This window comes from Camelus ferus, chromosome 26 (genome assembly GCF_009834535.1).
Source record: "Camelus ferus isolate YT-003-E chromosome 26, BCGSAC_Cfer_1.0, whole genome shotgun sequence".
NCBI lineage: Eukaryota > Metazoa > Chordata > Mammalia > Artiodactyla > Camelidae > Camelus > Camelus ferus.
This window is the reverse complement of record NC_045721.1, coordinates 25,927,752-25,955,507: the sequence shown is the minus strand read 5'-3', so window position 1 is coordinate 25,955,507 and position 27,756 is coordinate 25,927,752. Positions and strand designations below refer to the sequence as shown.

Sequence of the window (27,756 nt, the reverse complement as noted above, 5' to 3'; positions counted from 1 at the left end):
CTTACAGCTTATATGTTTTTAAAGTAAAATTAGAACTCACAAGATGATAACTGGAAGTATATCAAGAAGGAGAGTGGAAAGGGGGAAGAAAACTAACCCATTCTGAGTGCCACTTACCCGCTTAGTCACTGAATGTTTAAGTATAAAGCGTATTTGTTTCACATAATTTGTCTTCCGTAATTTGAAGTAATTATTTATCTATTTACGGAAAATCAGTTCCAGGAACCTTTACTGTTCTTTAGTAACTACTTAATTAATCAAATTAATTGAAGGCAAGAATATTCTGTTTGACTAAACTTTAATAGGATCTCTGGACTCACAACTGAAGCTTTTTCAAGTGAATTAAGAATTATATTGGGCAGTCTTGTATGATCTGGAAGAAAGCATTTTCATCAACTGCAGATTTTATGTCTATATCCAGACTGTCAACCAAAACGGAGGAAGCATGTCAGAGGCTAAGAGCTTGCTTTTCTTTTTTTCCTTTCTTCATGTTTTTGTATTTTTTATTACATAAGTTTCAGGTGTACAGCATTATAATTCAGCATCTGTACACACTACACAGTGATCACCTCCACAACTCTGGTCACCACCCATCACCTTACAAACGATCCCCTTTACCCATTTCACCCACTCCCCTCTGGTAACCACTAATCTGTTTTCTGTATCTGAGTTGGGTTTCAGTTTACTTTTTTTTTTTTTTTATTCCGTATATGAATAAAATCATACAGTATTTGTCTTTCTCCATCTGATTTATTTCACTTAGGATAATACCTTTAAGGTCTACCCATGTTGTCACAAATGGCAGAATTTCATTATTTATTATGGCTGAGTATATGTATGCATATATGTGTATGTGTGTGTGTGTGTGTGTGTGTGTGTGTGTGTATGCATATGCACACATTGTAATATATATACAATGAAATACTACTCATTCATCTTCTTTTGAACTTGCTTTTCTTAATCACACCAGAGTTCCAGGCCTGGTTTATGAAGTTCCTCGATGTTTTATGTTGAATTATTTCATTTTAGGCCTCCCTGTTTATGCATTTAATAAAATAATCACAGCTTCATCTATCGTCGCTACAAGGACTGCAGGGAAGGACACAAGCAAAGCATTTAGCACACCGCCGCATACACCACAGCATCCACAGCAAAGAAATACACAGTGAATGCTTCTTAAGAGTTGGGTGCTGCTTTAGGCAGAGGCTACAGCAGAGAGAAAATGAAATTAAGTTCCTTGTCTTCAACAGGCCGCTAACAAGCAGATCAAACCGAACGTCAGGAGCACATGCGAGCTTTGTGGAAAGGCGGAGCCAGGGTTTGAGAGGACCTGGAAACATCTGGCATGGGAGGGCTGGGTGAGACCACAGCTCACGGGGGTCGGGGTGGAGAGCCCCGTGGACACCGGAGCAGAAGTGCTCCAGGTAGACGGGAAGCAGATGCGAGGGAGCTGTCAGAAAATGCCTAGGCGCCTTCTAGAAGCATAGTCAACACCAAAGTAACATTAGCTCTCAGGTCACTCTATGACAGTAGAATTTGAGAGCAGTGGTATAAAAAAAGGAGGCTTTGTTATTTCCAGTAACTTAATAAAAAAACAGAGAAAAACATGTTTTTCTCCCAAGTGACATTCAAGTAAAGAGTACACATCCTTTGGAGTCCAGAAGCAAAACCAGAAATTCCTCCAAATTCACTGAAATTAAAAGTGTGAGAAATTAAGAGGGACAAACTTTCTCTCTCTTCACTTTCTATGGTCTCAGTTCTTACCAGGCTAGTCATTTATTTATTTTTATTTTTTAAAATTAAAGTACAGTTAGTTACAATGTGCCAATTTCTGGTGTACAGCACAAGACGGACAAACCTGTGTTCACAGAATAAATGAGCCAGGGCATAGGGAATATAGTCAATAATAACTTAGTAACTTTGCACTGTGACAGACTGTAACTAGACTTATTGTGGTGATCACTTTGTAATGCACAGAAATATTGAATCATACATTGTGTAACAGGAACTAACATGGTGTTGTAGGTCAATTTGACTTCAAAAACAAACGGACAAACTCACAGAAGAAGAGAGCAGATTCGTGGTTACAAAAGAGCAGGGGATGGTGGTGGGAAACTGTAGGAAGGTGGTCGAAAGGCACAGACTTTCACTTATAAAATTAATAAGTACTAGGGATGCAATGTACAACATGACAAATGCAATTAACACTGACACATGTTATGTATGAAAGGGTTCAGAGAGTAAATCTCACGAGTTCTCAGTATTTTATCTTTATTACAAGGAAAATTGTTTTTCTTTAAAAAAAGTGTGTATGTTTCTTTAAATCTATGAGCTCACAGCTACCTGACCAAATAATCAGTATTAAAATATAATCTTAAAATTGACTATGGACCTTTAATCTAGTAGAATGAAGTCATCTTTCAGGTATAAATGGTCTTTCACTACATATTTAAAAGGTCATCTCTGCATGGAGAGAAAACCTGCATAGGAAAGACTAAACTGTAAAGTTCTTGATAAATGACAAGTTAACAAGTTAAGGGTAGTTCTGAACTAACCTGACCTGGAATCCCAAAATAATAATAACTGTACTCTGTGACCATGGGTGGCTCTAATTGGCTTCCATTGTACCCACAGTTACAACTGCAAAAAACACTTTACTTTTCTGTGTGCTCTTCCAACTCAGTGAGCAACTAAAAATGTTAATTCCACAGATCAAAGTGCACTAGCATTAAAGGAAATTCTCTCTCTCTAGCCCCCTAAATATTGATGGGATGAAATGCCAGCTGGAGCATTTTGCTTAAAAATAGACCTATATCCTTGTCTTCTCTTTTTTTGTTTGCTTATTTAAAAAATCTACTGCCAGTTAAAGATACTTATATGATTTCAAACAGCTCATAATATTTTACTCTGTGAAAAATCATAATGGTTGTTTTCATATCCCTAAATGAAGTAAGCATAATTTCAAACAGAATCACTTGTATAATTACTGCGCTATCGTAACCACTCATCTGTGTGGTAACAGGAAGGAAAGGTAATGTCCCCCGTCCTCAAAGCTAATTAGCTAATGTAAGCCTTGGCTAAGGACCCAGTGTCCAGATGTGAGCGATCACTCCTGACTCACTGCAATTTATCAAACGCTTCCATCCGACATTCCTTCTGTGGAGAAGGCATGATAATTACTTAAGAGTTAAGAGACCCTCCATGAAGATGGGGACCTTGAGAATTAGCCCTTCCCTAAGTGACTGATCAGAAATCTCATAACGTGTACCATGCTCAGACCAGAGGCATTTTATCGTATTTGATAGATGACTGACTTTAGAATATGCGGCTGAGATGATCAATATAAGGGCTACTGTAAAGGCTCAGAACGAATCAGGAAAACCCAAACCATGGTGCTTGCTTTCTATATACAGTCTATTATGGGGGTAGCACAGAGTGGAAAAGGAACTTGAAAAATCACTTGGTGTTTGGAACCTACTGAGAGCTAAATAAATAGTCCTGGTAGTCTGCTGTGGGTAGCATTTAAAACACTATGCTTCATGTTATCCATTTCCCTGACATTTTCAACATCTAGAGCTATCTATCTGTACAGACATACGTATAAAAGCTCGACTTAAAGAAAGGTTTTCAGCGGTTCTTCAGTGGATGACTCAGTCATCGAAGGCCAGGAGAGACACTACTCAAAGGAGGAGACGAGGACATTCAGGGCTCCTAATGTTGCCAGCCTGCTAAACGCATGGATTTTAGTTGAAGAAAGAATGTTCTGCAGTGAGGGGCAGCAGCTGGGACACTGCCCAAGAATCACGGAGCTCATTTCTTCCCTTCACACCTACAAGGCTGTTGACGGCGGAGAAGACAAGACTGTGGGCGGAGCTACGGAGCCGGGCTGCGCTGTCCATGGTAGCCCCTGGCACCTCTGACTGCGGAGCACTGGATGGCTGGTCTCAGACGAGACGTGCTATGAGCATAAAATGCATGCTGATTTCCAAGTCACAGTATAAATAAAAGGACGGGGATGTAAACCATCCCCTTATGATCTTTATATTAACTATACAAATGCTATTTGGAATATTTTTGGGTTAAATAAATTGTTATTAAAAGTAATGGCACCAGCTTCTTTCCCTTTTTTCAAATCTGGCTAGTAGACATTTTAAAACTACATATGTGGCTTGCATTTTATTTCTAGTGGAGAGCAGTGCTCTGGAGACCCCTCTATAGGGTCCACCTACAGGTGCACTAAGGCATTTGGCCGTTCATCTGTACATGCAATTGATTAGGTCATGTCGCATGGTGATTATTTGGTGTTATACACAACTCTGTCTTTCAGACTAAAGGAGGGTTGTTCCTGCTGGCTTTGCAGAAGGAAGCTGCCCTCTAGTGAGAGGGCCAGGTGGCCAGGAGGTGAGTACAAGACTGAGAAAGAGGCTGGGGTGTTGAAGTGGAGGACAGTTTCCTTATTTAACCATGTTACTTACACGTGAGCCCTTTCCAGTCCAGAAAGGGGAATATTCATACAGATACAGTTCTACCATTTTTTCATCCATATTGCTTGCAAACAAAACCCTGCACTGATACAAAAATGCCAAGGGACATGAGAGAGGGCTGAATGCTTCCCTAATTTATCTGCACTCTCCACTCATGAAAAGCTGCAGATGATACAGGGAAGCAAAAAAAAAAAAAAGTGTCACTTATTCAGTGATTTGTTCCATCTCCCCTTCTTATAGCAATTAACCCCAAGGCAAAGATTCCCTCAGTATCTATTCTCCTCTTCTTTCATAGAAGTATAACTATTTGCTATATATTTAACCACATAAAATAAAAATTCCATTTCTAAGTCTCATAGCAAGGTAAGAATATCTGGCTGGAATTTGGCCAATGGGATTGAGCAGAAATACATGGGATGGTTTCTGTAGACTCTCCACAGGATACACCTGCTATGTGTCTTCTGCTTCTTCTAAACTTCTGCATCCTACCACCTGGAATTTGGATATCCCTTTGGACCACAAGGATGAACATCTGACCATAGGGTGGACAGAGTGAGTACTAGGGAAATTTTCACCTCTGAAACACATTTGCCATCCTCATCCTGTACTGCCTCTTAACTTCTACATGGCAGAGAAATACATTTCCATTGTTTTAAGCATCCCTTGGGTTTGGTTTTTGTCACCTAATTGTTATCACCTAATTCTAAAGAGTTTATCTAAAATTATTCTATTTAGGAGATTTCTATACTTTCTTTTTGTTTGTTTGTTTAATATTTTACTACTCCAAATGCTCTAAAATATGTATTTCTTTAAAACTTTGTTATTGCTCCTCAGACACAGTCTGCTCAAGTTCAAGTATAGAGATTTAAAATATACATCCTATAAGAAAACACTTTCTTAAGAATTACTTTCAGCTGCTATAGCTCATTATTTCAGAAAGTTAAAAGTAACACATTGAAAGAGAACTAAAGGATTAGTCCATGGAAACAAAGGTACGTCTAATTGAAGTAAAACATCTGAGTCCAGAAAAATGAGCAGAATAAAGTGGAGTGCTCTCTGCTCCTGGGTGTGAAGGAGGGAGGTGGGTGCTGGAGGGAGGCGGCAAGACCTCCGAGGGGAACCAGACCCAGCAACCGCACAGCGAAGATCCCGTGGGGGGAGATTCTCTTCTAAAACGCCACAGAGTAGGACATGCAAATCCATGTGAGCAGGAAGTCAGACTCCCCTGAAAACATCTCTGAGAGTGAGCAGTTGGTGGGACGGAGGGAACTGTTCCACCTTCAGCCTGGATGCAGCAGCTGTCTGCTGAGATAAGCACCTCTGAGGGTTTGATACCAAGTCAGGGTCCAGGTTGGGGCCAAGGTGCTGAGAACGTGTTTTGAGTCTAGGTGAGATTCAGGCCAAAGGGGGAAGAAAGGAAAATTTCTGGATTAATAAATAAGGTAAGAACCAAATAACAGACAGCCTACATAATATTCCCTTTATGTCACTCTAAATCACCAATTTAAAACAGATGTGTATTTACTACTTTTGTCTAGTGTGGGCTTTTAAAATAGCAACATATGTTTCTGGTTTAGAAGATCAAGAAAAACACTACAAACAAAAGCGTATTTTTTCCTAAGGGGAAAGATAATACCTGTGACTTAGTTTTCATTTGTAACTGGAAACATGAACATTCCCACTGCTTGGTGGGAACACGGATTTTGCTACAGCCCCTTTGAAACCCTAATGATGTCACTTCAGTATTGGACGGTGTATGAATAGTCTAACAACAAAAAGGGGAGGGCCCAACCGTACGCACCTTCTGGCCAGAGATGGTGCTTCTCCAAGAAGGGAGACTTTTCATGGGAAAGGGCCCCCTGCCACCTGACACATCCCCACTCTGCCCTCGGGACGCACAGACGCTACAAAGCTGTGTTTTCTCCGCGTAAAAAGACGAGAGTGATTATAAACCCTGAAATCTAGTATTTCAGCTCTGATGAAGCTAGTGATACATTTGGCAACTAGTTCATTCCACACGATGTAACTGACGCTCTTCATCTTGTACTACTTTGCAACAGAAACGTCTTTAAGTAAAATTTTATGAATCCATTCACCTGAGAAAGGCAGTAAGGAGGTAGATATTCTTATATACGAAACTTTTCTTTTTATCCCTTGTTTAGCGTAGAGCTTTTTTCTTCTTTCTTTAAAGCTATAATTTGCATAAATTATTCTATGGCCAAAATGCAAACAAAACAAAACACCTAGACTTCTTTTTAATTTTTAAAAATTTTTCCTTACTAAAATAGATTTCTTCTCGGTTCACTATGGCTTCTGTAATTCTGGTAGGATTCTTCACATACCTCACTGACGTGACAAATGGATACTCTGACCTCTTTGAAGAAGATAATGATGATGCAATATTTTGCTCTGCTATGTTCGAGATTAGTTTAAGATGATATAATAATAAAATGATGGCTTCAGATCATGCTAACAAACTCCCTTTAACACTGAAACTACCAAAAAAACCCCAAGAATGCAACTTCACTACTATGGAAAGGTGAGAATTTTTAGATTTGCAGGGATGTGCAAAAAGTTTTCCAAAGGATCTGGTCACGTAACATATTCTCATAAATATGCAAGCTGTGTGTATAGATAGATAGATGGAGACCGAGTTATACTGAGTATGTGTGTATGAGTTTGAATGATTAGATTTGCTCATATATTTCCTGAAATTTAAAAACCATAAATATCTTTGGAAATTTCTGCCTCCTAACAAATTTAAAAAAAATATTTCCTGTTCAGCCACATCACCATGAAAACATAAATCACCACCAAGCTTTGCTCTGGCTGTGCACAGCACCTTGCGCTTCAATCTCCCTGCGTATTCAGAACAGCACACCAGCTATGAGGAGAGAGGGAGGCCAGGCAGACCCGGCCGGATCACAGCTGTCTCACCTCGGCAAGCCGGCCGGTGGTCACTCCAGGCGGCCAGCGTCTCTGTGACTCTCTGGCACGTGACACTCTTGGACCCATGGAGCACGTAGCTGTCCTCACAGGAAAACTGCACGTTGGAACCGACCCTACGCAATCACAAAACCAAAAAGAAAAAAACCCGGATTATTCATGGAAGACTTCTTTAAAAAAATCATCGCAGTGCTGCTACTGTGTTACACCATCAAAACCATGTGAAACGCTAATCTTTTAGTGGTTTCCCCAAGTACGACCCTCTAAGGTAGCACAAGACCTGGGTTCAAACTTCTGTTCTGCCAGCTTCCGCTGAATGAATACAGAAACCTTAGGGTGTCTTCTCTAAAATTAAGACAATAACAGAGGTGTCAGGACCAGGGGCTGTGGCTTAAATAAGAACCGATCGTGCATGTAAGAAGTATACCCTGAAAACAGACCAGAGTTGGATGTCACTCCATATAAATAAACATCTTACCCCCCAAAAAAGGGGAAAATCTGGGTTAAGAAAATATGTCAGTATGCAGAAACACAACTGCTATATGATTCCACTTATATGAGGTATCAAAAATAGTCAAATTCATAAAATCAAAGAATGGAATGGTGGTTACGGGGGGGGGGGCGATGGGAATTTATTAATTCAAAGGCATGAATTTTAAAAGTTAAGGAAGATAAATGATCTCCAGAGACCTGATGTACACTGTACCTATGGTCAACAGTAAAGTTCACTTAAATTTTTTCAGGAGATAAATCTCATGTTGTGTTCTTACAACATCATCATCATCATCAAACTTGTTCCCAATGAAAAACAAGAAAAAAATGTCTCAGTAAAGACTCTGTTACCCTTGCAAGCATTAATTATATTCAGAAGTCCGGCACTATTTTATTTCTGAAACACATCTCACAGAAAAGCATCACTTGTTTTACAAAAACAAAACAAAACAAAACAAAACCAATAATCCATCTAGACTAGAGTTAGATGAAAAATTGCTCTGGCTGCAGAGCTGCCTCTGAACACACGAAGCCTTGAGGCTGTGAGCAGTAAGGAGATGTGAATGCAGACACGCAGCTCAGCAGGTGCCGGGAGGGTGGGAGAGGTGTGCTCCAGGTCTGAGCACTCAGCCACTGCTGCTCAGCCGGCTGTCTGGCGCCGAGCTGAGCGCCACGTTATTTTCCTACCCGACAAGCCTGTCGTTACAAGGGAAGTCTACCTGTGTCTTCCACCTGACACACCCTGAGGCTGATGTTGACAAAAATGGGAACGAAAGAGTCTTTGAGGGGAAGGATGCAAAGTTGCCCGTGTTATATATAAAGTTATTAACAGATAAAAGATAAGGGGAAAAATAAACAAGTGCTTTCCTATCCTGCTTATTGAAAAACTCTCATCTACAATCTCAGAGTGAACCTTATTTCAGTAACATTATTACCAGCATTTCCCACACTTCCATATACCACTCTTTGGGCACAGTCACAGAGGTCTACAAAAATCACCAAATGAAGGTCAATTCAAGTTGAAAAATTTTACATTAAACAAAATTAAGCACCTTTCTCTTCTAAAGGGGACTCTAAGCTTACTAAAATTTAATGTGCAAACTTTTGTTTTGCCTACTTAAGAGAATGTGAAATATGTAGAATTTTCTAAATTTATCTGATCAGGAAGCCCTTTTGCACCAAATATTCAGGGCAACTAGAATTCTATCAAAGTAATTTTGAGAAACATTGCATTATAAGTATACAACATGCATTATTTTTGAAAGTGAAAAGAACAAAATGTAGGCATAATTCTAATTTTCACTGTCAGTCATAGCAGTTATTTAAAACAGCTATACTTTTTAGACATGTCCCTTCATATAATTTCATTGGTCTTTGTTTAAACCCCTGGAACCACCTGAATAAATGAAATAAATCTAAATATTTGGTTTGACAACAACTTTTATATCTCTGTGTTGTCTATTCCAGGCCCCAATCTTCAGTTCTTTCTATGTACTTAAATTTCAGTTTTCATACTTTTCATCATTCTTTCACTACATTTTTATTGAACATCAACCGTGTGCCACACTCAACTCCAGGGAGCAAAGATGCAGAAATTAATAAGACTGACAAAGTCCGAATCCCATGGCGGTAACAGCCTAGCTACAGGAGGAGAAAAACAAACAAACAAACCAAACAAGAAGAAAATGCAAGTGTCATAAGTACTACGAACAAAACAAACCGAATGATGTGATTAACAACAGCTTAGGGACTGCTGAGATTTGAGAGTGTCGACATTTTTTATGATTCTCTTAAACTAAGGAGCTAGTATCTCACAGAATATTCCAGGTGTGGTCAAACATAAAGGAAGGAAAATGAGATTGCTGCCTCCCTTTGGCAATCACCACTCCAGTCACCAAAGCCCACCACTCGTAGTTTTGATGGCGCGCACTCCACCCAACAAAACGTCTGTCTTTTCATACACGCTCCTCATACAACTTCCGTCAGGTGTTCTGAGTGGGTTAACTCTGACTACTCGATCTCATTTCTGACAATATAATACAGATTTATCATCCAAAACATGAGAAAATTTGGCCAGAGTTGTTTTTTGGAAGCCATGAGAGTGTCCATTAATAGGAATATGATTGACTATATTATTATATACGTATCTGAATGACTATAATGCTGCTATGAAAAAATGACCTAAGTATGTAGCAATTCTGAGGAGAAAAAAGCTCGGTACCAAACGGTTGCCCGTCACCTCTATGCACGTCTGTGTCTGCACATCAGGGAAAGCAGGCACAAAACTGCGTTTAGATGGCCACGGAGTCACAGGACACTCTGGTTTCTATGTCACAATAACTGCATTACTTCTGACTCTATTACTTTGTAAGTTAAGTTTCTAAATATTTAAACATCCTACTATTAGATTGCCACATTTGTTCTTGCTCATTGAGACAGAACTCTCTGGCATCTAACATAATTCATACTCTCCTCAGATTTCCATCAGACAAAAATCACAGAAGCTCAATCTACCAGAGCAGAGGATGCGTCCCAGTGTCCGAAAATCCCCATACAGTGTCACGGAAGATCTAGTCCAACACCTCTGTCTGCGTGCCATGGAAATCTGTCCTCAGTACACAGAGTCCAGTATGGAACTCATTCCTGAGTTACTGTCCTGAAACCTTTTGACAAATGACTGGAGATGACAATTGATAAAAGAGTGAAGCTTCTCACTTTCAAAGCATTAAAATTATTAACAAGAACAACCTCTTAGTTTGATTGCAGGTTGGAAAACAGAGACACTGAAGGGTAAACGCATTCCCAAGAGCTAAGATGAGACATGGTGTCTGTACTGTCATGAACAGGGCTGAGCTTGAAACTGATGACGACCCAACTTCTAATTTATTATTTCAGCCTTTTGTTTTGGTTCAATCTAGCCCATGAACCAGCTCAATTTAAAATCCATGCACGCCTTCAGCTTTAAATATGTAATAAATGAAGTTTTTTATTTATGACTTGATTTTATGATTACTATGTTTGAAGATACATGTATAACATTAGGAAAACTAACTCGGTTTTCTGAAAAGTACTCAGAAGAAAATAAGAGAAAAATTTTATTATCTTATCATTGGCAAATAAATTTAGAACACCTTAGATTAATTATGTCATTCAATTTTCACAATTGTTAGGAGTTGGAAATTGTCAGAAATAACAGAAAACTGATTTTCTTTAAGATCAATATAAGTTGTGCATAGATAATAGATATCCAAATGGCCAAATTTAGGCTAAACTTAACTTAATAGTTCAGTGTTTTAAATAGAATAGAATAGAGAAAACCACATTTTTCACTTCTTCAATGCTTAGCACTTTCAAAAAATTCATCCTTCAATGTCTGAATTGTGAAGGCATTTTATTAGTCACCATCTACTTGACTTTACCCACAGTTTGAAGAGACTTTCAAGCGGATGGACTATTTCTAAATATGGTTCCCTAGAGAATGGTTATTTGTGCATTTATTTAAGATTGATACTACAACTATTTCTAAAAAAAAAAAAGTGACTTAAAGATTAAATTGGAATTCAAAATAGGATGTGAGGTCATTGAGCTGTGACGTCTTAACTACCCCTTCATTCAGAGATGGCTCTGACCCACCTCACTGGCTAGACGGACACAGGTAATACAGATCTACTACCTGTTACCTCAACCCACTGGTTCATGTCGATAGAATGTATTGAAGCAGCCAAGATAAACAGATTGGTAGGTTAATATACGGATCGGTAGATTGACAGCTAAGTGGATATCTGTCTCATTGTCAAAAAATCTAGTTCAAACAACATACTTAAAGATCCATAAATACAAAACAACTAGCTACTGTTTCTAGGCCCCAAAGGCAGGCATTTTGCATCTGCAGCAAAGAGGAGAAATACATTAGGTCACGTTGTTTTCACTCTTACACAACAGAAAACACTAAAATTAGAGCAATGTTGGCCGTGGTTGACCAAGAGGAAGCCACAGACTCAGAAAGAGCTCCTGTCCAGGGCGAGAGTGCGTGCCGGGCGAGGGTGCGCGCCGGGTGGGGGTGCACGCCTGGGCAAGGCTGTGCGCCTGGCCAGGGGCCCAGGGACGATCATGAAGGGATCCGACGGGCAGAGATGAGGCAGTGAAGCCATAACCGCTTCCCACCGTTGACACCACAGCCTTTCCTCAGGCCCTGGCTCTTAACATCATCAAGAGAGAGAGACCCAATGGACTAAGAAATCACTGATTCCAACAAGCTTAAGAGTGAATAAATACACTTTTCTGACTCAGACAAAATGGGCATCTTGAAAAAGAAATCAATTACAGCCCCAGTACAAATAAAACTACGTTCTGCACATCTGAATTCATGGCCATATAAATCAACCTCTCATACTCACTGCAGCTGACTTTGCAAATGATATTATTACCGCTCTGATCACACGGGTCTCCCTCCTACCTTCCCCGTCTCTACCCGCTACTCCCTCTTGCTCTCCTCCGCTCCCACTTTTCTCTTTCCTGCTCAGCCTCCTTCTTAATTTATCATTAAAAATTCTGTATTTCCCATAAATAAAATTAGTTATACAGAAAGTTTCTGGAGGAAGGTGCCAAAACGTTTTCAGAAAACTGTATTAGGAATAATTTGAAAGTATTTTTCCAACTTTAGAAAAACAGAATTGATATTTGATCCAAGAAAAGACATGAGAAGGAAAACGGTCAGGAACTCTTCCAGTGTTCTTCAAATGCTCTTCATCTTGAGACCATTTAGATTCAAGTCCTAGTCCCACACATAAGAGACAGTGTCTGGCACATCCCAGGCATCAAAAATACATGCTGAGTGAATGAAAAAAGATAAGTCAGTTTCCCGAGGCTCCTGTGTCTGTCTGTCTGTCTGTGCAATGGGACTGAGAAACACAGGGAGCAAAGAAACTCACCTCCCTTCAGCTTCTTCCACTGATCTTTATTACACTCACCAGCCCTGGTTCACAATGTTCACGGGCCGCTTTGTAAGCACCGGGTGCCACGCTAGTCAGGCAGATGCGTGGGCGATGCTGGGGCAAGAGACGCTTCTCACACAACAAAGGGGCCGTGAGGTGAGTAAGCATAAACCACTGAGGGAAACAGCTCATGCTGCCTCCAGTGAACGCGAAGAAAAAGTTATTTCCAGAAACTGAAATTTTCGTTGAGTCTTAGAAGGTCCCTATAATTTATCTACTTTTTTTCAAGATGAGTGTCTGTGCCCTAGAGTGAAGACCTGCCATAGAAAGCCCTGTTGGCTTCAAAGTGGGTGGTTTGTTCAGGAACTGCCAGCAGCCGGGTTTGTCCAGAACAGTACTTTCCAACTGCTCCTCCAAAGAGGTGCCCGGTCCCTCCTGCTCCAGAGTTTGTCCCCTTTAGGCTCAGGGATTTGAGGTCCTCTCCTTCACCCCTAGTCCTTTCTCTCTCTAAGGGACAACTTAGCCCTTTGCTCCATGGAATGTTTCCTTCAAGGAAAATTACCCAAAAGCACAGAAGCAGGGTGGGCGCGAGGCTGGAAGAGAGGCCAGGCGGAGAGGCAGCTTCCAGGGGGGCTCCCTGCGGAAATGCCAGAGTTCGTTCACCGCCACGCCTCCCGCGGCCTCCTGCATGGTTCACCGCACTAACGACATCGTGCTAGACGTACGTGGGGAATGAACACGCAGGACAAACAGGAGGCAACGGTGTCAGCTCAGATCATCTCCTGAGCGTGCGACCAGCCGCCGCAGTGAAAGGTCGTGGGGAGCAAAGCACAGCGGCCCCCGCACCCCCGGCGAGCGCGTCTGCAGCCGCCTGACTCCATTCCAAAGGGGCCTGTTTTAGAGAACTCACTGGTACTCCCGTGAATGAGTCCTTGCTCCACTCGGGAGAGGAACTTTGACGCTTAACTGCAAGTTCTCCACGAACAGAGGACCTCGTCCTGATGAGCACGGCTGATTCCAGGCCACAAAGGGTCATGTGAACGGGCCTCTTCTCCCCGACGCCGTCCGAAGTGCCGTTTGCACGGCCTTCCGGACCTCGGCGCGGCAGAGCGGGGCGCGAGCAGCCGCTGCGATGCCGCCACGCCTTTACTGCCCTCTTGATTTTCACATAGAATGTGTCATTTCTGGGTCACTTTTTTCTTCTCATAGCCACAATTTTTAGACTCATCTCCTCAAGCCTTAAGGCAATTTAGTACCACTAAAAGCACATTAGAGAGCAGATGGCTCTCTCCAGCCTAAGGAAAGAAAAGAAACTCGAATTTCACAGGATTTTCAGATACTGTATGTTAATAACCGCACAACAAAGACCCCTGACAGCATCAGAATACACGCAACAATAACGCTGAGAAAGAGGGGGTGAGTGACCAGGATCTTCAGACTCCGAGAGCTCTCAGACGCGCAGCGTTGGAAAGAACATGTGACTATTCCCACAAGGAAATTTAATTTGAATCTTCTAGGTATGTCTTAAGTTCACAGGGGTCCACTGCTGAGCAAACATGAGGACGTTATTGTCTGACCAAGTAGAAAAATTAAACCCTCAGATGCACACCACCCGTCCGTATGGCGGCAGCAGTCCTTTCCACACGACTCAGGGAAGGAGCAGGCCAGCAGGGGGAGGGAATGCGGGTGAGGCCGATGGCACTGGCACCTGAGGAGCTGGGCACCCCTGTGGCCGTGCTTCCCGCCCGCAGGCCCTTCTCCATCTCAGCTGCTGTCTTGCGGCCCCTCAGCCCCTGCCTGACCATCTCCTGGTGCCCCGGAACACACTCTGGGCCTTGAGCTGCTTCACGGGCTGTTCTCTCTCCTCTGCAGCTTGAAACCTGGGGCAGGGGGTCATGTCAGAGGTGGAGGGAGGGGAAGGAGCAAGGGAGAGTGCCCACAGCCTATGGGCAGCTCCCGCCCCAGCCAGGAGGGCAAGCAGGGCTGGAGGGCAGCATAGACCAGCAGCAAAGGTGTGTTTTGTGTGATGAACAGACCCAAGGAGTGGCCGAAGCCACCCAGGCATGGAGGCACACGGAGGGAAACAAGCATCATTAACCACCCACTGAGTGACAGGCACTGGCCCGGGCCCCCACAGTAAGCCATCACTGCAGGTGCCTCAATCCCATTTGAGAAAAATGAGACTTACGGGGTCACCTGCTCGAAATCATGTGATACATGGATTCAAACTGTCTTTTTCTCTTACTCTGAAATTATCTCCTCTATCTGTGATTGATCAGCAAACAACTGCAAATACACAGAAGCTGTATGGCAAATGTTTTCCTCTAGGCTTATATCTACACTGAGCAAAATCTCCCAATATTCTGAATCGCACTTCCTCCTTGTTAAAACAAGCGGTTTGACAGTCGTCAGATCCAGGACTGACAAGGGAGACCCAGGCGGGGCCGGTGTGTAGCAGGTGCTCAACACACAGGGGTGCCTGGCTGGCACAGGCCCTCCCAGTCTCCCCGTCTCCCCACCTTTGCTTTCTCTCACCACTCACTGTTTCTGCGACCTCCAGGGAAGAGAGGCGAGGGAGGGCTCTCCCACCTGGGGGTCGCTGCACGCGCTTCCTTCTGCCTGGACTGCACCGCCCCCCTCCGACCCCCACTTTCTCCATGGTTAGGTCCCTTCCTGTTCATCCTTCGAGCCCAGCTGTGACGTGGTCTCCCCCGAGCCCTCCGCCAGCAGGCCGTCCACAGCAGAGGGATCCCTTTCCTGCTCCTTCTGTGTCTGTCCCTTTATCTCAGGTGCACGTCACAGGTTGGAGGGCTCAGCTCGCTCTGGTTAAGGAATCTAGAGAATCAGTAAGTACAGGAGTGGATTCCCCAACCTACTGCTCAGGGCTCCCGGCAGGGATCTGCGTCTTCTCCTCCCCCTTCCTTTGGGAACAGTGAGTACAGAGCCAGGACCCAGGTGGGCCTGCCACCGCTCGCTGCCCTGCTGCGTCAAGGCCCCGCGGATGTGCACCTGCCTTCCCAGCCTGTGTCCTGCTCCTCTCCTCGTGGTGGTCCTCCCCACAGGCCCAAGGATCTCCTGCTCCTTTTCTCCTGTCTGTTGTCCAGGTCTGCTTGGAGCAAGATCTGATGAGGTGTCCACAGGCCGGAAGGCTGTCTCGCCCTCCCAGAGGTGGCTCCACTTCATCAGAGCCAGAAGTCACAAAGCAAAGTTTCGGTGCCCAGAATCCCTCAACAGCAAAGCCAGAGAAGCCCCGCCTGGGGGCAGGAGGGGCTCCCCACCCCGAGGGCATCCTCTCTCTTCCTGCCAAGGGCAGCGCTGGTCCTCGCACTTGCTGAGAAAGAAGTCTGCGCTGTAAAGAGAGCTGAGGAGTTAATTCCGGAACACACGTGGGACGCTGTAGACGGCGTCAGTAAGCCAACACTGAGAGACCCTCGGCTTCCTGGTCTCCCACGGGGCCTGCCCACCTGTCTCTCTCCTCTCCTCCCTGCTCTTACAAACAGGAAGGTGAGGGAGCACTCGGGATGGAATTGAGGAGCGCGGTTCAACACGAATGCTGAACGCAGCTGATGGGGGAAGTGGGTGGACTGGTTGTATACAGATCCGAGTCAAGTCCAAAGAGCACTCACCAAATTACCCGCTCCGTGAACTAGCCAGCCGCCCTGAAACACAAACACAGACACACGAAAGGGCTCTAAACCAGCAATTCTCAGCAAGGGTCAAGTGCCTCAGCACTGAAAGGGATCTTGTCTCCTGTGCAGCACAGGGAACCGTATTCAATGGTTTGTTGCAACCTGTGATGAAAAAGGATGTGTATGTACATGTACAACTGAACCACTGTGCTGTGCACCAGAAGTTAACACAGCATTGTAAACCAAATACGCTTCAGTTTAAAAACGGGGAAGAAAAGAAAGGGATTCTTTCAGTGGCTCCAGGACACCAACCAGAGGTTCCTCGGCTCGATCCTGAGAGTGGGGCATCTCCCCTGCTTACCTGCCCCAGCTGCCGCTCTGCCCTCGGCAAAGGTGAGCAGGCATTCTTGCTGGTGCAGTGGGGTACCAGAGGTGAGCCCAGGGGGTAAGAGATGGGGCCACTGCTCCAATCAAGAGGAGCAGTGATTATGAGTGAGACACACACCCATTCACCTCTGCTCCGACACACACATCTGTCATAAACAACATTCTCTCAAACCTTTGCAAAAACAGTGTTTTATTATTCAAACGAATGGTTTCAATGCATTTAAAAAGCAGACTTGCCATCTGATGGAAACTGACAATGGGTAACAATAACAGGAAGGCGGCTGTCATGAAGAATGAGCTACACCGTGCGGTTCCTGAACTGGTCTCTGTGCCCATTGCCCATAGGGCAGGCAGAAGGAGATGTTCCTCATTAACCTTCTCACAACCTTGTGACATCAAGCTGGATAACACCCAGAAATTCTAGACAGCTCGATGTCCTCTGTATATTTGCCCCCGGCTTCTGACGTCCATCCGTTTTCCCTCATGGTCCCCTAGATTCCTGCCCACAGAAGCTGCTTATTCATTATTTTTACCAGAACATTATTGACAGAGGCCAGGACTGGGCATGGATTTTGCAGTGGGAACCAAACTGTCCACCCGTACTTCCTATGCCGCAGACACACACTGCAAAGACGGAATGTCCTGGAAGGGGCTTCTAAGGATGAGGTTTCTACATGCTTCCTACCACAGCTTTTACGATATCAAACCCCTACTTTCAAATGCAAACCCATCTGAGTAGTTACACCCCCTGTCTCTAATATCCTATTATAGGTGAACGTCGCCCAGTTGTTCTCAAGTTTGCCCACACGTTAGAATCACATGGGTGCTTAGAAAAATCCTAACGCTGAGGTCCCTAGAGTGATCTGACTCATAATCAGAAAGTAGAACGGGGGTTACCAGGTTATGTGGGGGGAGGCAGTGGGGAGCTGTTGTTTAGTGGGTGCAGAGTTTCAGTTCAGGAGATGGAACAGTTCTGGAGTTGGATGGTGGTGATGGTTCCATAACAATGTGAATGTCGTTAATGCCCCCAACCGTACACTTCAAAGTGGTTAAGATGCTAAACTTGATGTCAAATGTATTTTAACACAATAAAATTAAAAAATCCTAATGCCCAGGTCATATCCGTGATCACTTAAGTCAGAATCCCAGGGTAACTGGAGTGTGCCTGGTGGCAAGATTGAGGGCAGCTCCAGTCATCAGTCTGCTCTCTCCTTAACGGAGACCAGTGACCACGAACTCTCTCCCTTTGTTCCTTCCTTCAGAGTGTTTGATGGAGGTATAGCTGGCAAGGAAATGTAAAATCAGAGATCCTGAAGAGTTCTTTAAAGAAACTGGGAACATGGGGGAGTGGGAGAATGGCTCCAAATGAGTGTGCTGGCTCACTGCTTGAAGCTCACTGCATTAACACTGTTCTCAGTCGACGGCTCTCAGCACATCAGACTATCTCACACGCATCCTCCAGCCTCAGAGGCTGTTGGTGCCCCCAAACAGCATCACAAAAGTTGTTCAGGACCTCATTCTAAAACAGACCAAGGCAAAAACATGACTCTGGGTCACAGAGCTTTCCAGCTCCGAGGGACCACAGAAATCGTCACCAACTTCAACCCATTCTTCTACAGATGAGGAAGCTGGCACACAAACTATTCAAGAAGGTCATTTTAAACAGTGCTAGTATTTAAAGGATCCCTGAAGTCTCATTTCTGATGACCATGATAACATGCCATGGTCTATAAACTAATCAACTATCTTTTGCAATCTGAAATTAAGGAATTGATGTATGCTTCGATAATAATGATCTGTTATCCCAGGAAACTATTTAAATGGGTATTACATTTTGACAAAAAAAAATTAACTTACTATTACAGATATTCTAAAGGCTGAGCGAGAGAGGGAGAATGTTCCACAAATCCTACGTGGTGGATTCTTTATCAGAAACAGCTTTAGCCAGACAACTGAGATCTGAAACATTCTCAGTGTGCCTTTTTCAGAGGGACATTAAGGCTTCAAATAGAGTCTACAGAAAAATATCGGTACTTCTTTAGGCAGTTCTTCAAAATACAGGCAATGCCCCTTGAAAGAGCAGTGTCGTTGGCAAATACCCTTTCTGGACTACTTCAGCTTCCTAGTAGCAGTGCAATTTCTGCACGAAGTGGAGAGCCTGCATTCGGGAAAAGGGCATAGAAAAGGCACTATGTTCCTCAAATTTTTTCAAAATATAGAAGTATTTTGGAGCATGTCAGAGCACTTTGGTGTTGAAAATCCAAATGCAGGGAGTTGGGAAAGGTCTACACTCACCAACCCGCTTTAGAGACGCAAGGTGCCCGAATTGGCCCCCTGCATCTGGTTTTTTCCACTTGTGCAGATGAGTAAAGGAATCATTTACAGACCCAACCCTACATCCAGAAATAAGGTGATGCTTGGGTACCAAAAAATAAAAGACAGTTCTTCGCTCCTCTGAGAACACTGAGTGCAAAAGGATCATGTCATAAGACAGGGAAACTTTTCCAACAAGAAACCTAGTTTGAGTGTTTTTAAAACTTCCTATTGCTCCCACTATAGTCCCCAAATTTTGCTTATTAACAAAACACCAAATACGGGCTTAATCCTGACTCTAAAATTTTTTAAACATGTTTCATTTCTTTTTTTCTAGCTTTGTTGAGATACAATTGACTTGTAACACTGTGTAGATTTAAGGTGTATAGTGTGACAATTTGATACATGTATATACTGTGAAATAATCACTATAATAATGTTACCTAACACAGCTAGCACCTCACATAGCTAGCTCTCTCTGTGTGTGGGGAGAACTTTTAAGATCTACTCCCTCAGCAGCTTTCAAGTATACAGTACAGTATTGTTAACTGTAGTCACTGTGCTATACATTAGACCCCGGCATTTGGTTTCTTTTATTAGTAAACTGATGATTTTCTTATTTGATGGGAAAAGTCAGGCTGAATAATACAATGATCTCTTAATAACAGTAATAATGAAATGTATATCTTCTTCTCTTTACGACTAACAACGATATACATGAATTATCTAGCAAAAAGAAGGAGTTTGGTGCCTAATAGAGAATATGGAAGAAATAAGTAGTAACTATCTTTTTGGCATAATTAATATCTGGAAATTTACCTGTCAATCAAAATTCTGCATATCAAATCAACATTTATCATTGCCTTACGGTATGTAAATATAAATTCATGTCTTATGCAAAATAGAAATGAATGATTTGACAAATACTTACTGAACACTCACTATGAGCCGAGAACTGCACTGGGCACTGGGAGTGCAGTAAGGAACCAAATCAAGTCCATTCCTTACAGACCTTACACCCTTTTGGGGAAAGGGAATAACATGGCATTATGTGCGTCAAGTCAAAACTGTGTATGATCTTCCTGGGTCTTGGTCGGTGCTGGGAATCAAAAGCAAAGCAAGGAGAGCTTGGGGGAGATGGGGTGTGAACCAAGAGTGCGTTTCAGAGACACGGTCAGGAAGACACACTGGAGCAAAGGCTGGAAGGAAGTGAAGGCTGGATCATGATAAGATCTGGATCACCTGTGCTCTGCATCAATAAAACGTCTCTCAGCAACATGAGAGGATGGATGGTGTCGACACATCATGGAAAACATAGACACACAGAACCACAGAAATAAAGAGCTGAAGGGGAGAACTGATGTTAAATAGAATGCCAGAATTTCCATTTATACACCTGCTCCAACTTTAAAGTATAACTGAATTTTCTATTATATATAGCAAGTGAGAAAAAAAAACAGAAGCAAGAAAACAAATCCAACAAGCCAAGAAAGCAGGTGTACGTACAGGATGGAGGTAAGGAGAGTCCCCCAGGTACCTCTCCACGCCTCTCCCCATCCACAAGACAGGGCTGTCTAACTGACACCCTGAACGTTACAGAAACAAAACCTGCAGCAGCCTACAACTGACCCGTGTTGCCCTCATTCCTCCATCATTTAAACAATAACTCAATGAAAGAACTTAATAAAAATCAATTCTTAAGGAAAAGAACACCATATTTATGTCCTAGTATATACACAATCTATAAATGAAATTCTGAATATTTTCAGCCACTCCAAAGAAGAGGAGGGCGTTTCACGATAGCTACTGCAGCTTGTGCATTTATACAAATCTAGGGTTGCCATTAAGTGGGGTTCAGTTGTAAAGGTTAGTGAGAGGGGCTCACATGGGAGAAAAGGAGAGATGGAGCCATCAGGGAGGTCCTCAGATTCAATTTCAGGACCTATTATATGTCCTGAAAAATTTTAATGATATCTTAAGATTCTAAATATACATAAAGAACCTATGACCTGTGAACATACACCCTATTTCTGCAAACATATAATACATGGTATTTACATCATGCATGCAAGGAGACTATAGCATTGAGCAGGCGTGTAGCACGCTGCTGCTGGCCCATGTGGATCCTTTGTGCAAGTCTCAGTGAGCAATTAGAACAAGGCTTCCCTCCTGCTGAGCACAGGAAACCCCATGCTGGAATGCATGGCTTGCAATACTGGCTCAAAGTTGAACTTCAGCCATATCTTGACTCTTCACTTGGCTACTCTGTGATGTCCACACACTGCACACCTCCCTCCAGAGGTCCTGACAGGTGATAAAACATTTAGTCATGCTCATTTCCCTTATTACAAATTATTAAGGTCAAAGTTCCTTGTTACAAACTCAGGTCAGTAAGATTCAGTTTCCAATCACAGCTCAAACCGTGATTAGATACCTTATTACTTTAACATTCTGAATTTCAACAGCTGTATTTGCAAAAACGGGGCTAATTCTATCTGCCTGTATGTGGGGTGTGCCTCGTACCAGCATAGGAGACAAATGAATAATAAATGGCAGCATCCACCCATAAACTCTCCCCCGCCCCCCCCAGTCCATCCCTTACGTATTGGTGTCTGAGTTGTTCCACCAAACTGGTCATAAACATTCAGCTCTAATGAATAGACTCTGTCTTTAAGTGAGCGACTGATGGCGAGGAAAACTGTCAGAAAACTGTCTGCAAGATAATCTAAATCCAAATAGGAAAGCTTTGTATTTAGGCTTCCTTTATTTAGAATTCTTAATAGATAATGCTGGAGTGAATATTTAGACTGTCTAAGGAAAACAAAAGATTTCCAAAGAAACAAGAATAATAGTATAAATAAAATCAGATGAGGAATATTTTACCAACCTAATAAAGTGAACTCTTTTCAAACAAAAACAGACCGAAATTACACATAATTACAGTGCTAACTACAAATGAATTCCATCCACTCATCTTGACAATGTTGGTTATTAGTTTGGATTATATGTTAGTCATTCATTTTGATTATAAGAATTTAGAAAGAACTGAATTGCCTTTCATTAAAAATAGTCTCAAAAAGACTTTAAACAATTAAGAATATCCCTTTTCTCTGTTTAAAACACCAATGTTTATGGCGAGCTTATTATATGCTAGGCACATTCATATGTCATTTCAGTTATTGGGTATCAGATATGTTTACAGAATGCTGATCTTCCAGTTTGCACATGAATGCACATGGATTCTGCCGTCATGTGGGGGAAGCAGTAATAAACAGACCTAGATGCTGCACATCTGACACCCGGGAGCACTGCACAGTCCTAACTACCAGTAGGGCGACACAGAATTTTAATTTAGTTGCAATACAGCAAATATCTCAAGAGATGTTCTTATCTTCATCTATTCTTTCTCCTCGTAACTCCAATAATAATTTTTATGCTGGATAGAGTCAATCAGCATATCCAGTGCATATCTTTCAAGGTGTGGTCCAAAGATCACTGTAGTGGGTAGCAAGACCTTTTTAGAGTGTTTAAAATACTTACTTTTATTTTAATACAAAATATATTAATACATTAATATTTTATATATTCAATATTCTGTATTATAGTACTAAATAATATTAAATTATTTTTATAATACTAAGATATTATATTCTTTTTTTCATGATCAAATTGAAACTACTCAATAAAATTTAGAATTTTTTAAAATTTGTATCTGCTACCACGAGTTTGATAGCTCCTCAGAGCTTAAAGATTTTTCTGATAAGATATGTCATGATAATAACAAATGTGATAGCTTCGATACTGTATAGTGAAATGTATCAAGGTTTGGAACAACTCAGTACTCAATGTATGATTATTTGCCAAATTACTAATTCATGATGGTACAAAATCATACACATATAAAACATTAATTCAAGAAGAAAGCTGCATCAACCGCTTTTAATGTAAAGAAGTACACATTTCTTGTATGGTTAAATATTTCACAGTGCAGCTAACAGTTAAGAGAATATAATTTGCAAATTTTTGTTACAGTATCAAAAAAGAATATGAACAATTATTTAAAAAATACTAAAATATCATTTATTTTTCAACCATAGTGAGGCAAAATTTTTAAAAATATTTTAACCAAAACAACCTAGTGTAACAGATTGAATGAAGAAGCAGATTTACATCTATACGTAGTTTTACCACACTAATGATAATCAAAAGAAAGCTGGAGTGTTTATGTTAATATAAGGCAAAAAAATTAGTGAAAGCACAAAATATTGCCAAGGATAAAGTGGGTCACTTCATAACGTCAAAGGTATGAGTTCATTAAAAAGGCATAGCCATTTTAAACATGTATGTACCTAATAACAGAGCTTCAAAATACATGAAGCAAAAACTGATAAAACTGTAAAGAGAAACAGACAAATTGACAATTGCAGTAGAAGATTTCCATACACCTTTTGGAATAATGGATGGAACAATCATATTCACAAAATCAATAAGGCTATTAAAGACTTGAGCAACACTATCAACTCACGTGACCTAACCTTTACAGAGCACTTCACCAAACTACAACAAAACATGCATTCATTTCCAGTGAATTGCAATTTTTGTCATGATAGAGAACATTCTAGCCCAGAAAAAATTTTCAATAAATTTTAAAAGGATTCAAGTCATACAAAGTATGTTCTCTGACCACAAAGATCCTTAAAAAACCTCAAGATATTTGGAAAATAAATAGCACACTTTTAAATAACCCATGAAAAACAAAAGTTTTTATAAGGGAAAATAGAAAAGCATTTTGAACTGCATGAAAAGGAAAACATAAAATTTATGGGTTGCAGTTAAAGAAGTTCTTTGAGTGAAATTCTCAGCACTGAACATCCACATTAGAAAAGGTCCTAAACCATAGTTTCAATCTTAATAAACTAGAAAAAAGAAGAGTAAATTAATCCTATAGTAATCAGAAGAAAGAAAATAATAAAAGAGCAGAAATCAATGAAATATAAGGAAAATAAACAAATAGAGAAAAATTAGTGAAACCAAATGCACTTTTTTTGAGAGGATCAGTAACATTAATATAGCTCTACACCAATGATCAGGTAAAATAGAAAACACAAATTACCAATACCAGCAATTAGAATTGTACTATCACTGCTGATTTAAAGAATGATAAGGGAGTATTATAAGTAACTTTATGCCAATAAACTTGACAACTTAGATAAAACAGAAAAATTCCTTGTAAGATGCAAACTATCACAAGCTACTCACTCAGGTAGTGACAGATAATATGTCTGTAAAAGAAGGTGAATTTGTAATTTTAAAAAAAAACAGCTCCAAGAAAAGTCCAATTCCAGGTTACTTCACTGATGAATCTCTCAAAAACTTAAGAAAGAAATATTACCAACTCTACATAAACTCTTTCAGGATATTCCAGTGGAGGGAATATTTCCCAATTAATTTTATGAGAACAATACTATTACTCTGATAGCAAAACCAGACCAAGTCATTACAAGAAAAGACTATAGGCCAATATCTCTGGTGAATACACATGAAAAAATCTAAAAAAAGAAAAATTAGAAAATCAAATCCAACATTACATAAAGTGGATAATCATGACCAAGTTAATTTTATCCCAGAATGCAAGGTTGGTTTAATATTGGAAGATCCAACACTGTAATTAATCATGTTAACAACTAAACAATTAAGCAAACAAAAAAGATCATCCCAATAGATATAAAAAAAAAAAAAACTTTTCACAAAAACCCTACAGTCATTTTTGGTAAAAACTCCCAAAAAACTAAAAACAGAAGGGCACTTCCTCAACCTGATAAAAGAAATCTATGAAAATTCTGTAACTAGAATCACTCTTAATGATGGAAATCAGAACTTCCCCACTAAGATCAGGAATAAGGCAAGAATGTCTCACCAACTCTACTCAACCTTGCAATGTAGGTCCTAGCCAGTTCCTCTAGGAAAGGAAAATACATAAAATACATTCAGATTCAAGAGAAAAAATAAACTGTATTTATTTGTAGTTGAGAAGATCATCTAGGAAGAAAGTCCTATGAAATCTACAAAAAGAGTTTTTCCTAAAGCTAGCTTATCACAGTTCTGTGTATACACACATAGGTATACACACACTATATACTCACATGGTAAAAATAATATTTACATTTGTATGTAATTTTATAGACAATTTAATCTTCCAAATTATTTTCTCAGATGTTATATTATTCGATTGCCATAAACCTGGAGACATGTAAACAGCATGGAGATTCCCCAGAAAACTAAGTGAAAGACTGAGAGTCTCATCTGAGATAAGTACTCCCTCCCTTATCTGACTCTCCAGGCACATGCCCAGCCTGGCTTTCCCCCCAGACACATCAACACAGCTCCAATGGCTAAAGTTTACCCTAAGTTAAACATTGTCAGGAATAAGCCTGCTATAAGGATGACAGAGCGTAAAGGCGAGCATATTCACCCAAGGTGCTAATAAAATGTTCTGTTCTTGCCCTTGTGCTAAATAGAAACCGGCTCTGAATATTTCTGAATTCCTTGTTAACATCTGAAGATTCAACAGTTCCTCTGGTTCTCTACATACGATGCAATTTGAACAGTTCTGCATTGTCAGCTAAAATTTAATTTGCTTTGTTTTAAAACAGAGCTCTGCCAAACAGACCAAGGAAGTTTTGGGGTTTCAGGGATAACAAAGAACTGCACGAGCGATTTGTCTCACACACAAATGCATCGGACAAACACCCACTGAGTTTCTTTGTGCCAGGCACCATTTCAGTCACTAAGGAGGCAGAGATGAACAAGGTTCTATCCCTGTCCTGGAAAAGCTTAGGCTGGTGGGGGAAATGGACATGTAAAATGCATAGTAAAGATTTATTTCTGTAACTCTAATGAAGGGACGTGTGAGGTTTTCTGGAAGCAAGGCATGAAGAACACTTTTCTTTCTCTGGGTGGGGGGAAATGGAGGAGGTGACTTTTGAAATAAGAAAGAAATAATAAATAGGATAGAAAGGTCTATGAGTTCTAGCAAAAATTTGTAAATTTCATCTATGTGCTTCTTTTTAAAAGAGATGAAATTCCAGAATGTCTTCAACTGGACACACCATGCCCCCTGGGGTGCTAGTAACTACTCTAAGCAACCCCTGCTCTGGGAAGCTTCCTTGAGCCAAATGGAGGAAGCCAGTGATGAAAGGGAAGGAAGCTGGGCACAAAAGGTGGACAGTATGTGCCCTGGAATTCCCCCACAGACTGAGACTGAAGCTAATCCCCAGTTAAAACCAGCTTCCTGCTCAGCTTCCTATTCTGACCCTGTCCTGCTTTCTCCATTCCCTTTAACCAGAGGGCACTTTTCCAAAATGTCACCTGAATAAAAATACCCAACTCAGGCCCTGCTTCAAAGGAACTTAAGCTGAAATACTAGCCGCTTAATATATACTCAAAATTTGTGATATTTAACCTGTAACCGTTCCAACTGTCTGTTCCATTTGAAACAGGACAGACTCCACCATGAAGTCAAAAGTATTTCAGTAGCACACGTATACTTCTGTCTCTTTTCCATGTAAAAACGTACATATCATTTTACCAGTTCCATTACAGCCACCCTGCAGATAATTTTACTATTCTCTATCCTTTAAAAAAAAATACCATTGCTATTGCAATGTGATGAGTAACGTTTCTTCTTCCTTCTCTAATAGTATCACTACTTTCAATTATTAGCTCCCTTTAGTAGGCTAAACTCTCTACACATATCTTTATTTTTTTCTTTCTCAAAAATAGTGAGATTATAAGGAAGAAAAACATATTTCTTGCTGCCCTTTACTCTTCTATTTTGCAGCCTACTCCTAATGCCAGTATCCATCTTGTAAGTTGAAAAATACTCAGTTTCTTGAACTAACTGAAAGAAATGCAAACATCTAAAAAAATCACTATTATAATCACTACTACATTTATAATGTATCAACTGTAAAGAAGTCTCTAGTAATCATAATCTCAGTAAAATGAATCATAACATTTTCTGAAATAAACTGTGTTGACTGCCACTCATATTCATTATTATAAAAGTTTATTTAATGAAATAATCATGAAGCTAAAGTTATATTTTCGCACCATTTTTTTAAATATTAACCAAAAGGCATCAGAATATGGAAAGGTAACAAATTAAAAACAGGAAAAAAAACCCAGATACAGATTTTGATCATATCCATTTAGAGTTAAATTTTTAATACTGCTTTATATAGTGAAAGGAAACTCTGGAGGATCTGGAACTTTCAGCACAGTGTGTTTTAGACTTCTAGAGATACTATAGTTGTATAATAATTGAGAAGTCATATCTTTAAATCAAAAGGAAAAAGAGTTAAAACTACAAGGTGAAATTACATGTGTGCTAGAAAATAATATGTTATTCAAATAGTTACTTTTTTTCCTACCTGAAGTCGGAACCTGCTCTTCTACCATTTTCTGGAATCCCAGGATCTGGACACATGTCAGAGACCAAAGCAACACCTCCTTGACTTACTACAACAGAAAGAAACATTATTATACTTTCATGGAGTTGTTCAGGAAACA

The 27,756-nt window shown here is 40.9% G+C and overlaps 1 protein-coding gene across 1 annotated transcript in view; it reads right to left on the bottom strand.

The window, feature by feature from the left end:
• CSMD1 (CUB and Sushi multiple domains 1) overlaps nt 1-27,756 on the bottom strand; it is a 1,664,412-nt gene that overhangs the window by 312,500 nt on the left and 1,324,156 nt on the right. The window contains 2 exon segments of the mRNA XM_032468715.1: nt 7,422-7,546; nt 27,618-27,705. Of these exon segments, the coding sequence (XP_032324606.1) occupies nt 7,422-7,546; nt 27,618-27,705 (213 nt within the window).